The sequence below is a fragment of the Pelobates fuscus genome, chromosome 5 (genome assembly GCF_036172605.1).
Source record: "Pelobates fuscus isolate aPelFus1 chromosome 5, aPelFus1.pri, whole genome shotgun sequence".
Taxonomy (NCBI): Eukaryota; Metazoa; Chordata; class Amphibia; order Anura; family Pelobatidae; genus Pelobates; species Pelobates fuscus.
In genome coordinates, this window is record NC_086321.1 from 120,239,186 (window position 1) to 120,255,133 (window position 15,948).

The 15,948-nt window shown below is 39.7% G+C and overlaps 1 protein-coding gene across 2 annotated transcripts in view; it reads left to right on the plus strand.

Moving 5' to 3' along the window:
* The window catches only part of KSR2 (kinase suppressor of ras 2), a 462,507-nt gene that overhangs the window by 382,999 nt on the left and 63,560 nt on the right, over positions 1-15,948 (plus strand). For both annotated transcript variants that reach the window (XM_063454189.1, XM_063454190.1), the window contains one exon: positions 13,906-14,002. In XM_063454189.1, the coding sequence (XP_063310259.1) occupies positions 13,906-14,002 (97 nt within the window). The remainder of the gene's footprint in view (positions 1-13,905; positions 14,003-15,948) is intronic.

Consider the following 15,948-nt stretch of genomic DNA (forward strand, 5'->3'; position numbering starts at 1 on the left):
TGTGTTTATTATACATTATCCTCCTATAGCAAGTAACCTGTGTTTATTATACATTATCCTCCCCATAGCCAGTAACCTGTGTTTATTATACATTATCCTCCCATAGCCAGTAACCTGTGTTTATTATACATTATCCCTCCCATAGCCAGTAACCTGTGTTTATTATACATTATCCTCCTATAGCCAGTAACCTGTGTTTATTATACATTATCCCTCCCATAGCCAGTAACCTGTGTTTATTATACATTATCCCCCATAGTCATTTATCGTTGGACCTAGGCAGCATGATGTCTTAGGCCGGCCCAGAGAGTGAGTGAGTGAGTGAATAATATAGTATATATGTTCAGAAACATATTAGTAATATATGTAAATCGGGTTCATGCAAAGAGGGTGAAAAGGCATTAAAGAAAAACCCACTTATTGCATCAAATTTACAAAGCCAAACTTTTAAAAGCTTTCCTCATTTCTTTCTCAGGATGAGGAATATATCGGTTGTAGACTGAGGATTTCCATCTGCCCAATCTTTTAATAATATGCACTGGAGTGTCAGTGTTGAAGGAGACCGAAGCTGCCCCTATTCTAAATGAAAGACCCGAGACATGGATACAACCCAATCTTAGGAGTAGTGTTCTAATGTAGAAGATGAATTTAGTCGTAGTCAGAGGGATTCAGTGAGAGTAGTGGTGAAATGTGTGTGGCATGACTGAGTGTGGGTAAGTAAGAGTCAAGTATTTTAACTGGGCACTAGTTTTAGGTGGGATAAAGTGGTATAGCGGATGTATGAGTAGTTTGGTTCGTTTTAGAGGTTTGTAGAGAAAGTATATAGTAATCATGATTTTTAGCGATATCCAATATTTTTAAGGTGGTCTCAAACAAACATAAAATGCTATATAAAATTTGTGGGAATATCGAATAGTCGTGTACAGTAAATCAGAGAGGGCTCAGAATATCGAACCATCGACCAGTATCCAACCTTGTGCAAATGGGGAGTTTGTGGTTGTGCAAATGGACTGTTTGCGGTTGTTTGCGGTGTGTTAAACGGGGAGTTTGGTCTGTCACTGTGAAGCGGGCGTAACCCTTACACTACCTGATCGATACAACATCATACCTGATGTTTTAAAGCACGTTATTCCAAACAATTTAGGAATGTTAGGTGATTTATGCCCTTTATGGATTAAAGCCAGACTGCATCAACTATGTAATTTTCCATGGGAGTTTTGCCATGAATCCCCCTTCAGCATGCCACAGTCCAGGTGTTAGTCCCCTTGAAACAACTTTTCCATCACTATTGTGGCCAGAAAGAGTCCCTGTGGGTTTTAAAATTCGCCTGCCTATTGAAGTCTATGGCGGTTCGCCCGGTTTGCCCGTTCGCGAACATTTTGGAAGTTCGCGTTCGCCGTTCGCGAACGGAACATTTTATGTTCGCGACATCACTAGTCCTGTTTATGAATAGATTTCCAGATAATGGTTTGTATTGGCCCCGGATATATTTGTATAATGTTATCATATCCCCTCTCAGGCGACGTTTTTCTAAAGGTTAAAACGTTATAAAAATTGAGAAACAAATATGTGAAAAGATGTGAAATTTTGATCTGGATTACTTTAAGAGTTTTAACTAAAAGAAAGGCAGCTTCAAACACCAGATGTAAAAATCCTATTAATTCCATACATATAAAAAGGACAAAGATAATTATAGAAGAGGTGCTGTGCTAATATAAATGCATGTGTGCAATATTACAGTATATTGCTATTTGTTTATAACATTCTTTTTTCCAAACACATAAAGGGAAATGGGAAATACTGCAACCTGTATATTTTACATAGATCTTATTTAAAGTGCTTTTTTATCAAGTAACATTATGCAGAGCCAAACTGTACCAGCTTTAGATACAGGGCCGGATTAAGAGCACACTGGGCCTGGTGCTGACAATTATGATGGGCCTAATTACGGAATCTTACCAACCAAAAACACTAAAACAGTCATAGCTCCCAAGCGTCATGTATCTGATGGAGATGGTGCTGGAGGGAAACTCATAGGATGCAGCTAAAGGAAAACACACTCTATGCTAATCTCTCTCTAATTTATGCTTTCATATTTTAAGTAAATCCATAACCCCTAAAAACAGTGTCCAGTGAAGCAGGAAATCAATGGGCGGGGTAAAAGGATGTGCCACTGGTGCGACCAGGCCTGCCAAAAGGGGAGAACACGTGACCAGACCTGCCAAAAGGGGAGAACATGCCCAAAAAGGGGGCATGTCTGTCCAAAGAATTTGAAGGACAGCCTGGCATGAATGCATGTCAGGCTGCCCACCAATCCTGCAGGCTGTCCAACTAAGGGCATACTATGTAGGCAGCACCCTGAGCTTGACATAAATGCGTCTAATGATGCGCTCACTCCATGCTTTCTAAGGACTGTCCCCTAGCACTCGCTGGTCCACTTGTCTCCTTACCTTCTTACTAGCAGGCAGAAGTTCCTGGTATATAATCTGAGAAAGAGAAAAGGTGTATGTAGTAAGTGTAAAGGAAAGGGGACATGCCACAGTGTTAGAGAGACCAACGTCTGCATTACGTAAACTAATTTTATTGTCAGCCAGTCCACACAAGTTTTGTTCCCATACATCCCTCTTAAGCTTCCAAACTTAAAGGGACACTATAGTCACCAGAACAACTACAGCTTATTGTATTTGTTCTGGTAAGTAGAATCATTCCATTCAGGCCTTTTGCAGTAAACACTGTCTTTTCAGAGAAAATAACTCCACTGGCCACTCCTTAGAGGGCTGCTAGAGGTGCTTCCTGGGGCAGTACTGCCTAGTGTGCAGCACTGCCATTCAGTGTCTCCACCCTCTGCATGCAGACACTGAACTTTCCTCATATAGATGCATTGATTCAATTTATCTTTATGAGGAGATGCTGATTGGCCAGGGCTATGTTGGACTTGTGCTGGCTCTGCCCCTGACCTGCCTAGTTGACAGTCTCAGCCAATCCTATGGGGAAGTATTGTAATTTGCTCAGACCACCACTTCTGATGATGTCAGCAGACAGTCAGTTCAGAGGCAGAGCCAGCAGCTGCAGACTTGAATACAAGTTATATTTACTATACTTAGGGAGGCAAGAAGGGGCCAGGGTGGTGGTTTTAACATAATAGGGTCAGAAATACATGATTGTGTTCCTGACCCTATAGTGCTCCTTTAAGCAAGAGTATGTGAAGAGTAGTTAGGGTTGCCACCTTTCTTGGAAAAAAATACCAGCCTTAATCATTTGTATAATCACAAGGAGTGACATCAGAGAAAATTCTGTAAAATCACCAGCAAACTACTCACAGTTTGATTCTGCTGTATAGATGGATTGCTTCCAGTGTCTCAGTCTCGCAAGTCACCCAGTGTCTCAGTGTCCCTATGTATCACAGTGTCAGTGTCCCCATGTCGCCCAGTCCCCTAGTCTCCCAGTGTCTCAGTGTCCCCATTTCTCCCAGTGTCCCAATGTCTCAGTGTGTCCCCATGTCACTAGGATACTGGGGACACAGTGAGACATGGGGACATTGAGAGACCCGTGGACACAGAGACATGGGGACACTGAGAGACCTGGGGCACAGAGACATGAGGACACTGGGAGACATGGGGACATTGAGACACTAGGAACACGACATGGGAACACACACTGGGAGACTAGGGGACACTGGGAGACTAGGGGACACTGGGTGGGAGACATGGGGACAGTTGTGGACATAGGCACATATAGGAACACTGGGACACATGGGGACACTAGGCACACTGAGAGACATGGGACACAGACACTGGGAAACTAGGGGACACTGAGACACTAGCGACAATGGATGGGGGACATGGGGATACTGGGAGAAATGGGGACATAGTGTCTCGGTGTCTCCCAATGTCCCTTTGTCTCACAGTGTCCCCGTGTGTCTCAGCATCCCCTAGTGTCTCAGTGTCCCCATGTTTTCCAGTGTCCCCAAGTGTCTCAGTGTTTCCAGGTCTCCCAGTGTCTGTGTCCCCATATGTCCCCTAGTGTCTCAGTGTCCCCTAGTGTCTCAGTGTCCACATGTGTCCCCTAGTGTATCAGTGTCCGAAGGTGTCCCTGCTGCCTTTCCCCCCATCCCTCACTTACCTGAGCTGTAGTCTGTCTCTGCAGGCTGGGTGCTGCTGTCTGGACTCTGTGCTGTGTAGCTGCTCCCCCAAGGATCAGTGAGTAGTAGAGAGAGGCAGGGAGGGATATGCTGTAACTTCCTATCCCTGCCTCTCTCCACACACAGTGACCCCTACTGGCCGGTGCTGGTATTGCAGAGTAATCTCCATTTATTCTGAGAGAAATACCTGCATTTGTATTGCCGGTATTACTGCAATACCGGCACGGCCAGGCAGCCTCAAATACTGGCTGTGATACCGGTCAGGTGGCAAACCTAAGAGTAGTGTGTAAAAAAAAACAAAAACACATTTATTTTTTTTATTTTTTTTTTTAAATGGGCCTATTCCATGGGCCTTGGCCTGGAGCTGCAGCTCCATCAGCCCCTATGTTAATCCGGCCCTGTTTAGATAGGATGGATTTGAACTATTGTTGGGGTGTTTTGCGTTTTGTTTTGATTTTAGATTGTATTCATATTTTAATATTGCTTTGTTTTTAAACCTCTGAGAACAGGCAGAGAACTCAGACAAATGTGTCTTTTTCATTTTTATTTTTTTTAAAGAGTAACTGTCACTTCCCTGGAATGTTAATATTATGTTCACTTATCCCTATATTTAAGAAGTGTGTATTTGTGAGGTGTAAAATATAAGAAAAATGTAGAAATCCACACATGTTTATCCTGCAGCTGGGCACCTCCATCTTAGCTGACTGTTAGTCATTGTTAGAAAATCTGTCCTTTGCATCTGGCAGTCAGCGCAGTATACAGAGGGAAATTTAACAATGTTTCGGATCAGCTGTTTACTGAATTATGGTAGAATAAAAATAATACACATATAAATAAATGAAAGCGTAATATCACCGTTCAAAAACTTTAATTGAAAGATTGTAAACTAGACATGATACAAATGTATCTATTTGAATAAAAAAAATTCTATTATTACAGCTAGTGATGAGACATAATGTTCTGCATGGTAACAGTAAATTAAAAGAACATTAAAGGAATAGTGGAAAAAATGAAATTAAACATAATTTGTCCCCTTAAGGACCAAACTTCTGGAATAAAAGGGAATTATGACATGTCAGACACGTCATGTGTCCTTAAGGGGTTAAAGCGATTCTATAGTGCCAGGAAAACAAAGCTGTTTTCCTGGCACTGTAGAATCCTGCAGTGCTCCCCTCCCGCGCGGCTGGATCAGTCACTTACCTGAATCCAGCGCAATGTCCCTCGGTGCTGGGTCAGGCTTCGCCCATGCTCACATTAGGATTTCCCCATAGGAAAGCGTTATTCAGTGCTTTCCTATAGGGAAAAATCTGACGCTGGAGGTCCTCATGTACAGCATGAGGACGTACAGCATCAGATAAAGGACCAAAGGTCCGCTTTAATTCTAGAAATCTTTCTAGTGGCTGTATTGTAGACAGCCACTAGAGGAGGAGTTAACCCTCAGAGATAATTGAGAAACTGCAATAATTACTATTGCAGGGTTAAGGGACATGGGACATTTCCCCCAGACCACTTCAATGAACTGAAGTGGTCTGGGTGCATACAGTGTTCCTTTAAATTTTCATTGCTTACAACTAAGACTAAATTGGCCATCAGGCAAACCCCTGGTGAGCTTTGATCATCAGCTGGAGCCAACTTTGAGGACCAGAGAGTAGGAAAGATGGAGATTGGGGGCCTGACACTCAGTGTTGCTTAAATTTGACTTCAACCCAAAAAAAACATCTGGGGAGTTTCAAATAATGACCATAAACTGACCAGTGAATTTAACATGTTAGGACAAAATAGCCAGAAACATAGCTAAAAAATCATTACAATTCACAACAATTCTTGGTTTAGTGAGTAACCCTGTCAGCTTATACAAATTGCCAACTTTGTAAAAAGTCCCATTTTAGCCCACACTTTCACATTGCAAGGCTATGCAATGCTCGTCGAAAAAGAAACTTGCTTGCCCATGCTGGCTTTCAAGAAATTATGTTAAGGTTTGACGCTGGACTTTAAATAAAATAGACTTATTAACCTTTGACTTTTAAGAGGCAATTAAAATACCAGGAATAAATAGGACAGTTCCTAGTCTTTGTGATGCGTGCATTTTAAATTGTCAGAAAAGTTTGACATTTAGATTACTGGGAGCAATTTTCTTTCTTTCGTACCTAGGGCAGTTTAGTTAATATAATTAGGTCATGCTTGGAAATGAAAATGTCTGGTAGTGTTGTACTGTCGGACATTCATTTTGCGATGTTGACCTACCGAATGCAATATTTTAGTAAGCAAGTGCCAATAATTCATTAAATAAGAAAAAAAAATGCATCAAAAGCCAAGCTTAAACAGACACTCTTGGGTTAGAGGGACACCCTTTTTACTTATTTAATGAATTCTTTGCACTTGCTTACTAAAAAAAATGCATCAAAAGCTAAGCTTAAAGGGATACAGCTCAGACTCTGACAGTAATTAATGATTTGAAGTATAAAGCTACTTGCATTTTAGGGACAGTACATTAAGAGAGGCATATACTGTATAAAGTCAGATTGTGAATTAAAAGCAGCTCACTTACTGCTGTTGGGGCTGAGAGTTTATGCACACATTAGATAAGGAAGCCTTTCTAGCTTGAGGAGGTGTGGTTATGATGCAACATTCTTCAAAACATTTTTTTTTGCGCAACAACCATAACTATTTGAGCATGCAAAAAATACATCATATTAATAAGGCTAAATGCTATCAAATGCATTGCAGTTGTATTGGTGCCTGGAGTACCTGCTCTAAATGGTAGATAATAAAAAGTTATATGATTATTTAAAGGACCACTCTAGGCACCCAGACCACTTCAGCTTAATGAGGTGGTCTGGGTGCCAGGTCCCTCTAGGATTAACCCTTTTTTTATAAACATAGCAGTTTCAGAGAAACTGCTATGTTTATACTGGGGGTTAATCCAGCCTCCAAAACCTCTAGTGGCTGTCTCATTGACAGCCGCTAGAGGCGCTTGCGTGATTATCACTGTGAAAATCACAGTGAGAGCACGCAAGCGTCCATAGGAAAGCATTGTAAATGCTTTCCTATGCGACGGCTGAATGTGCGAGCGGCTCCTGCCGCGCATGCGCATTCAGCCGATGACGTCGCAAGGAAGAAGGAGAGGAGGAGGAAAGCTCCCCGCCCGGCGCTGGAGAAAGAGGTAAGTTTAACCCCTTCCTCTCTCCAGAGCCCGGTGGGAGGGGGTCCCTGAGGGTGGGGGCACCCTCGGCACTATAGTGCCAGGAAAACGAGTATGTTTTCCTGGCACTATAGTGGTCCTTTAATGTGTAACGCTAATGCAGTATTTTGGTTTACATTGTCAATAGGAGTGGGCGTACTTTATCATTTTACTTTGACAAGCAGTTGGATTCATGTTTTCTGAAAAGTTTTTGTTTTTAAATAGCCAAATAAAACTCTTTGGGGCTGCAAATAAAATGGTTTTATTCCTGTGACTACTAGATCGCTTTGGTAGAAGAGACAGTAACCATTTTGTCCATCAAGTAAAGAGGTAAAGGAACACTCCACAAACAGAAAGCACGTCAGCTTGCTAAAGTGCTTTATGTGTCCGGAGTGCGGATTTCATTCACGTTTATAATTGGGAGCAGATTCACCTCCCACTACCGCTTTTTGAAAATGATAGGAAAGCTATGATAGGTGCTCCAGTACAGAGGGTTCTCGATCAGAAGCCTATGCAAAGGCTGCAGACAATAGGTCTGCAGCTTTTGAAAAACTGTTTTATCATATACCCCTAAAGAAAACATGCAGAAAAAAAATTGTTATCCGAATAACAGTGGGTTATAAAGTGATTGTTTATTGAAGGCTGAGTTACCCACACTTGTTGGATCAGTTACGAACGCACTTGTTCTTCAAATCACTTTAATCACTTAAAAGTGTTTTTCACACCTCTGGTACAGAAACAGTTCAAATTCTTTGTAGTGAAACAGAAGATCCTCACAAATGTGCGTTTAGTGATGTATTGCAGCCAGCGCAGTCCTGTAATTAGAGGTGTAAGAAATAAGTGTAGCTATTTGGCAGTGATAAGTCAAAAGGTCTCTGTAATTTTATTGTTGCTTAATAACCAGCCTGCTATGTATCAGATTCCTATAATGAGGACATCTGCAGCAGCACCACGAGTATATTTCATCGCAAGGCTTTTCCCAGTTATTTCGGCAAGCTGAATCCTTGAGGAGGAATTGTGACTTCTCTGGAATTTATGCCATAGAATAAAATACTGTGTTATAACTTGTGTTAACCTTTAAGAGATTATCCTTTTTTAATTAAAATTTATATCAAAGGGTTACTCCAAGTACCAGGACCACTTTGGTGATTTCAAGTAGTTGTGGTTCCTGGAGGCTGTATGCACAGTGTTTTGCTATAAAAAAAAAAGGCTGCAAATACACAACGTTATTCAAGGTAAATTTTAAATTGTAGTTCAAATTATCCAAAATGGAAACATTAAGCTGTGCTCTCAGTTCAGCTATTCTGGCCTTAAATTTTAAAATCTCTTTGAATTGACTTTGTATTTTCACTTTTTAACCCCTCTGCTGCCAAACAGTGCTATATATAGAATATACTTAAAGGGACACTCCAGGCACCCAGACCACTTCTGCTCATTGGAGTGGTCTGGGTGCCAACTCCCACTACTCCTAACCCTGTAAGTGTAATTATTGCAGTTTTCTATAACCTGCAATAATTACCTTGCAGGTTAACTCCACCTCTAGTGGCTGTCTACTAGACAGCCACTAGAGGTCTCTTCCTGGTCCATAGCACAGGAAACCTGTGCTAGAGTGTCGCTGGATGTCCTCACGCTGTGTGAGGACCTCCAGCGTCGCTCAAATCCCCATAGGAAAGCATTGAAATTCGTTTTCAATGCTTTCCTATGGGGAGACCTAATTAGGTCTCCTCGGCCGGTGGGCGGGATCAGTCTTGCCCGCCGGCGGACGGAGCCAGTAGGAGGACTGGCAGGGGAGGAGCAGGCAGCAACGTGGGACATGTCGCTGCCTCAGGTAAGTGACTGAAGGGGTTTTCACCCCTTCAGTACCTGGGGATTGGTGGGTGGGAGGGAGAGGGACCCTCCAGTGCCAGGAAAACGGATCGTTTTCCTGGCACTGGAGTTTCCCTTTAAAGGGTTACTCTAACCCTTTTTGATACAATGTTTTTCCATTAACCCCTTAACGCCGTTACGGCGTGCTATGCCGTCACGGGTTAAGTGGGCTTTAAAGCCGTTATGACGGCATAGCACGCTGTAACGGCTTGCAGCCCCAGGAGGTAAGATGTACTTACCTCCGCCGCGATCCGCTTCGGGAGGACTGCCTCACAGCCCAGGCAGCCCTCCCACGGCAAATCAGGCCCCCGGGGGCCATGTGATCGCTCTCAAAGAGCGATCACATGGCCCCCTATAGCTGGCTGTGGATCTGCCAGCAGGGGGACTGTTTGAAATATCAGACAGTCCCCCTGCTGGTGGGAAGTATAAAAAATAAATAAAATACAAGTGTAAAAATAAATTAAATATATTTTTACATATATATATAATATGTATATATTATATATATATATAATATATATACATATTATATATATGTAACGTCATACAAAGTGTATTTTAATATTAATATAAGTATATATATTAATATTAAAATACACTTAGAATGACGTTACATATATATAATATGTATATATATTATATATATAATAGATGTACATATATATATATATTATATATAAATACGTATAATTAAAATAATAAATAAATAAAATAATAAAATAAATAAATAAAATATTGAAACAAAATTTAATATAAATTATATATGCATATGTAATTTCATTCTAACTGTATTTTGTTATTAATATATATATATCGGTAACAAAATACACTTAGAATGACATTCTATATATATCTATATATATATAAAATACAAATAACCGCAAATATATATATATAGATAAATACATATAATTACATAAAAGATTACATTAGTATACACGTAGAATTTAAATACCTATAAATGCATATATATTAAAATTCTACATGTATATTTAAATAATCTTTTAACGTAATTATGTGATTTGATTAATTAAAATTTGATTGACATGCCTGGCAACACAGGGAGAAAGTGCAGCGAATTTAATTTGCAAGCACTATATTTGACCCTGTAACTCTCCAAGACACCATAAAACCTGTACATAGGGGGTACTGTTTTACTCGGGAGACTTCACTGAACTCAAATATTCGTGTTTCAAACTGGTAAATTGTATTACAATGATGATATTTTAAGTAAAAGTGATGTTTTTTGCATTTTTTACAAGCGAACGGCACTTTTATGGTCTATATTATTGTTGTAATATGTTTTACTGTTTTAAAACACTAATATTTGTGTTTAGTGAAGTCTCCAGAGAATAACAGTACCCCCCATGTACAGGTTTTATGGTGTTTTGGAAAGTTAGAGAGTCACATATAAGGCTTGCATTTCATTTTTTTCACATTGAAATTTTGCCAGATTGGTTATGTTGCCTTTGAGAGCGTATGGTAGCCCAGGAATGAGAATTACCCCCATGATGGCATACCATTTGCAAAAGTAGACAACCCGAGGTATTGCAAGTGGGGTATGTCCAGTCTTTCTTAGTAGCCACTTAGTCACAAACACTGGCCAAATATTCGTTTTTTGCTTTTTTCACACAAAAACAAATATGAACGCTAACTTTGGCCAGTGTTTGTGACTAAGTGGCTACTAAAAAAGACTAAACATACCCCACTTTCAATACCTTGGCTTGTCTACTTTTTCAAATGGTATGCCATTATGGGGGTAATTCTCATTCCTGGGCTACCACACCGTCTCAAAGGTAACATTACCAATCTGGCAAATTTCAATTTGAAAATGGAACGTTCTATATTTGACCCTGTAACTTTCCAAAACAACATAAAACCTGTTAATGGGGGGTACTGTTGTACTCGTGAGACATCGCTGATTACAAATATGTGCATTTTTTTTGCAGTAAAACCTAACAGTATTATGACATTCACAGTTAAAATGTCAGACGGAAATGCAAATTTAAAAAAAATCTTATTTTCTCAAATTTTTTTTACTTTTATTCATAATAAATTATGTTCCATATATGAATAGTTAATGATAGATTAAAGCCCTGTTTCTCCTGAACAAAATGATATATAATAAGTGTGGGTGCACAGGGCCGGTGCTAGGATTTTTAGTTACACAGGCGAAGATGCATTTTGGCGCCCCCAACCCTCATTAAAAAAAAAAAAAAATGCATCTTCACCTGTGTGTCTTTCCTCCCAAGCCACAGGCAAACAGGCATAATTTTTTAGTCACACAGTCAAAGTCATACAGGTACACTGTCATACAAAGACAGCAATAATCATACAGAGACATACAGACACATACAGTCAGAGACATACAAGCAGAGACATACATGCATACATGCATACAGAAACATACATACAAAGACATTCAGGCACATACATACAGACATACAGGCATAAAGAAACATACATACAGAGACATACAGGCATACAAAGACATACACACATACAGATACATGCATGCATACAGAGACATAACGTCATACAGACACATTCATATAGACAGGCATACAGACACATACATACATACAGAGGCATACCGTCATACAGACACATACATACATACAGAGGCATACCGTCATACAGACACATACAGAAACATGCATACAAAGACATACAGGCATACAGAGACACACAGACACACACATACGTACATACAGAGACATAAAGGCATACAGTTACATACATGCATACAGAGACATATATACAGACATTCAGAGACAAACATACATCCAGTTACATACATGCATACAGAGACATACAGAAACATACGTACAAGACATACAGGCATACAGACACATACATACATACAGAGGCATACCATCATACAGATACATACATACATACAGACAGGCATACAGAAAAATACATACTCACACACACACACGCACACAAACTCACAGACACATACTCGAACACACACACTGACATACTCACACACACCGACAGACACACTCACTCACACACAAACTCATAGACACACTTACACACACACTGACAGACACACATACTGACAGACACACACACACTCACTCACACACACACACTGACAGACACACACAAACTCACAGACACACATACATACTGACATACACACTCACACACACCGACAGACACACTCACTCACACACAAACTCATAGACACACTTACACACACACTGACAGACACTCACACTCACATGCACACACACAGTAATTATTAAAGTAATTACTAATAAATTACATTTAAATGTCCCACCCAGCCTCCCTACCTGGAGTGCTGGCGTGGGTCTCTCATTGGTGGTCCAGTGAGGCTGCTGCGCGGCGTGCGGCTGAAGTTGATTAGGAGGCGGCGAGGGAGCTCTCTGATCTCTCTGACCGGCTCCCTCGCAGGCTGTTTTCTGATGCCGCGGGAGCCGGAATATGACGTCATATTCCGGCTCCCGCGGCATCAGCAAAAGGCGCGCGAGGGAGCCGGTCAGAGAGATCAGAGAGCTCCCTCGCCGCCTCCTAATCAACTTCAGCCGCACGCCGCGCAGCAGCTCCGGGGATCCAGGAGGTGACCAGGCAGGAGGGAGCACTTCCCTCCTGCCGGTCACTGGAATTTTGCACCCCCAGAGCCGGTGCGCCCTAAGGCGGCCGCCTGTGCCGCCTTATGGACGCGCCGGCCCTGTGGGTGCATATAATTTGAAAGAGGGGAACTACGGGTGAACAGACATATAGCGCAAATTCCAGTTTTTGTTTACGTTTTGTTTTGATCAGAACGTGCACTATTGACTCCGTCCTGAAGGGGTTAATACAGAATCCCCTAAGGGCATTAGTTCCACTTAAATACGTAAGAAAACACAATTTAATATTGTGTTTATTTATTTTGGAGGGACTGCATTTCTTTGCATCAATAAAAACATCAAGCAAAGAGAATGTGATTTAACTTGATAGATATTTATTTTTTGTAACCTCACTCTATGTAGTGTAATGGGTAGCTCTGCAATGCAACGTGTGCTCTTACTTTGAAGCATCAAGGGTTAATTCAGAACAGTTATTACAGTGTCCACCTGCCGCGCTGCAGGTCATTAATTAACGGTTTTCCTGCCAGGGAGACAAAATCATATGTAACTAACTCTTTTATGTCATTTTGCATCCAGGAATTTATTAATTTACCTATCTACTGTCTATACTCTGTACTATAACGACGAGATTGATAATTAGACTGTTCCTTTCATTAACCGATGAATAAGATCACTCAGCGCTAGGTGTTTGAAGACGATAATATGTGTGATGAAGAGTGATTTGCACCCCTTGGCTGGCTACCAGTGAACCCATTCCTTTTGAGCTTTTGAACCATTAAATTTTGTGTGATTAAAAGTAAATCTTCTCATTAACATATACCTTTAAAAAAAAATAATGTAAATAGACCTTAAAGTTATTAATAGGTGATGTAAAGGCATATCTCACAACACTAGAAAGTATGGAATCAGGAAAGGTAAGTGGGCCTTCAAGAGGGCATAGCCAGCGATGCAACTTGTGTCACTGGTGACATTCATTATGGGCCCACCTGGCAAGTGGTGTTATTATTAATATTGTATAGTTAATTATTATCCACAGTAATCTGTCTAATAAAAATAATTTTTTTAGGACTATCTGAAGAGTGAGTATTTAACAAACCTTTTACATTGTGTTGCAGCCTTTGCAAGGGGAGAACGTTGTACTCTGTAGTTCGAGATGTAAAAACAGTCCTAGATGTCAACAAAACCCGCCAGATAGCACAAGAGATTGTGAAGGTAAGTGCACATTCACTCAGCAATAGTCCAGTATTTTAGAAAGATGGTTGTGCAAGAATGATTGATTGATTGATTGATTCATTTATAATATATTTTATCATGAAAGATACTCTGACATTTCTCTAGTTTCCAAGTTTGTCCTTGATATAAAATATGGGCAATCCTATTTTTGAGCCATCAGGCCCCGATGGAAACTCATTGTTTCTTTTAAAAAAAATAAAAATAAATTATGGATTTACACTTGACTTAGCTAATTGTATCATTCAGATATTGTGTTAATCAAACAGCGAGCAGATGTATAAATCAGTACCTACCTATCTTTCACCTATAATTGCAGAACAGGTGGTATCCTGGGGTTCATCATGATTAAACAGTCTCTAGTGTAAGGTAAATGAAACACAATAAAGACAAACAGACACTCTGATAGACCATAAAGTCTCCACATCAACTTTGTAAGAAATAAAGGCTCACCATTTTGAATGCAATGTAGGATATTTTATTCGACTACTACCATAAGGACTGTGTCGATACCTATGGCAGTGATTGAATAATGTAATGTTACTTTCATTGTATCCAGAGTGGCGAAACATGTATTTATCATCTATTCTTTGTGTAAGGCAACCCTCCATTTTCAATTCTATGATAATTAAGTAAATCAAACAAAACATTTATTATTTTAAAATAATTTTTGTGCTACATATATTTGAACACACATTAAAGGATTATAACAACTATATCGCAATCAGTGGCTCCTCATGTGATGCTTTTTTATTCAAACCTCGGACCGTCAGAAGAAGTGGATGGATGGATTGATAGTGGTGGATGGAAGTAGATGGTGGGCATGAGTCAGTGTTCATTGTCAAAATATTGTTAATTAATTTGATGTGTGTAGTAGATGTGTTTCCATTTTCATATTACAGAATGAATGCAAAGGTTACCCAATAGAAGTGCTATGATAGATTTTTGAGGTAAACTGAAGTGATGTGTTAAATCTTGTTGGTAATCATCAAGATACCCTTAAATGTACAGCAAAGAATTCACATTTTATTTTCCAGTTTGCAAACCAAATAGTTTGGAAGTATTTACAACATAGATAATATATATTATATAATTGGCATTTGTTTCTGGACCTTATTAGATAAGCTATAAAATAAAGAGCTTAAGAAACAGAAAAATACTTGCAATGTATACTGTAAGTTCAATGGAGGGTCATCATTCATTTAACATTTTGGAAGTGTTTTTATATTACCTTATTTTAGAGCATTATGTATGACATATATAGCATAGTTGGTCTCAAATTAATTGTCTAGATTCACTGAGAAGATCTGTCCTGGTTACAGAGATCAGGATAAGAAACACCTGTAAATAAATAGCATTGTACATGGCAGGTTTTGAATATATTAGTTGCCCCTTATAAAACTGGGATTGCTACACCACTTGTCTTCAGAAGGGCCAGCCTAGAACCTAAGATGAGCGGGAAAAGTGTGTATAATTTGATGTTATTGTAACCTAAACAATTGTGTAATCCATTATGAGAACCAAATCGAATTTGCAGTGGATTTCCTTCCCAAATGCTCTTTTTTGGAAACAAATACTAGTACTTTGTTAGTGTAGTCTGTTAATTTATTTGTAATAAATATTCCTTCATTAAAGGGGCACTCCATTGCCCAAATACAAAATAAACCAAAAAAATACAAAATAAACCAATTACCACCATTTAGATTTACCCCTAAGTAAATATACACAACAACATGTATGTATTTAATTATGCATTTCTTTTCATTAAAGGTATATCTAGAAACAGCTTACAAAAGCTGTAAATCTTTTTTCTGCGGCCTTTGCAAGCCCTCCCCTTCTTTCCATCCCAGACCTTCAATGTTTGTTTAATCATAGATTTCCTAACGCAGCTCATTGAGAAGTCTTTGCAAGACAGAGAGCCAAAGTGC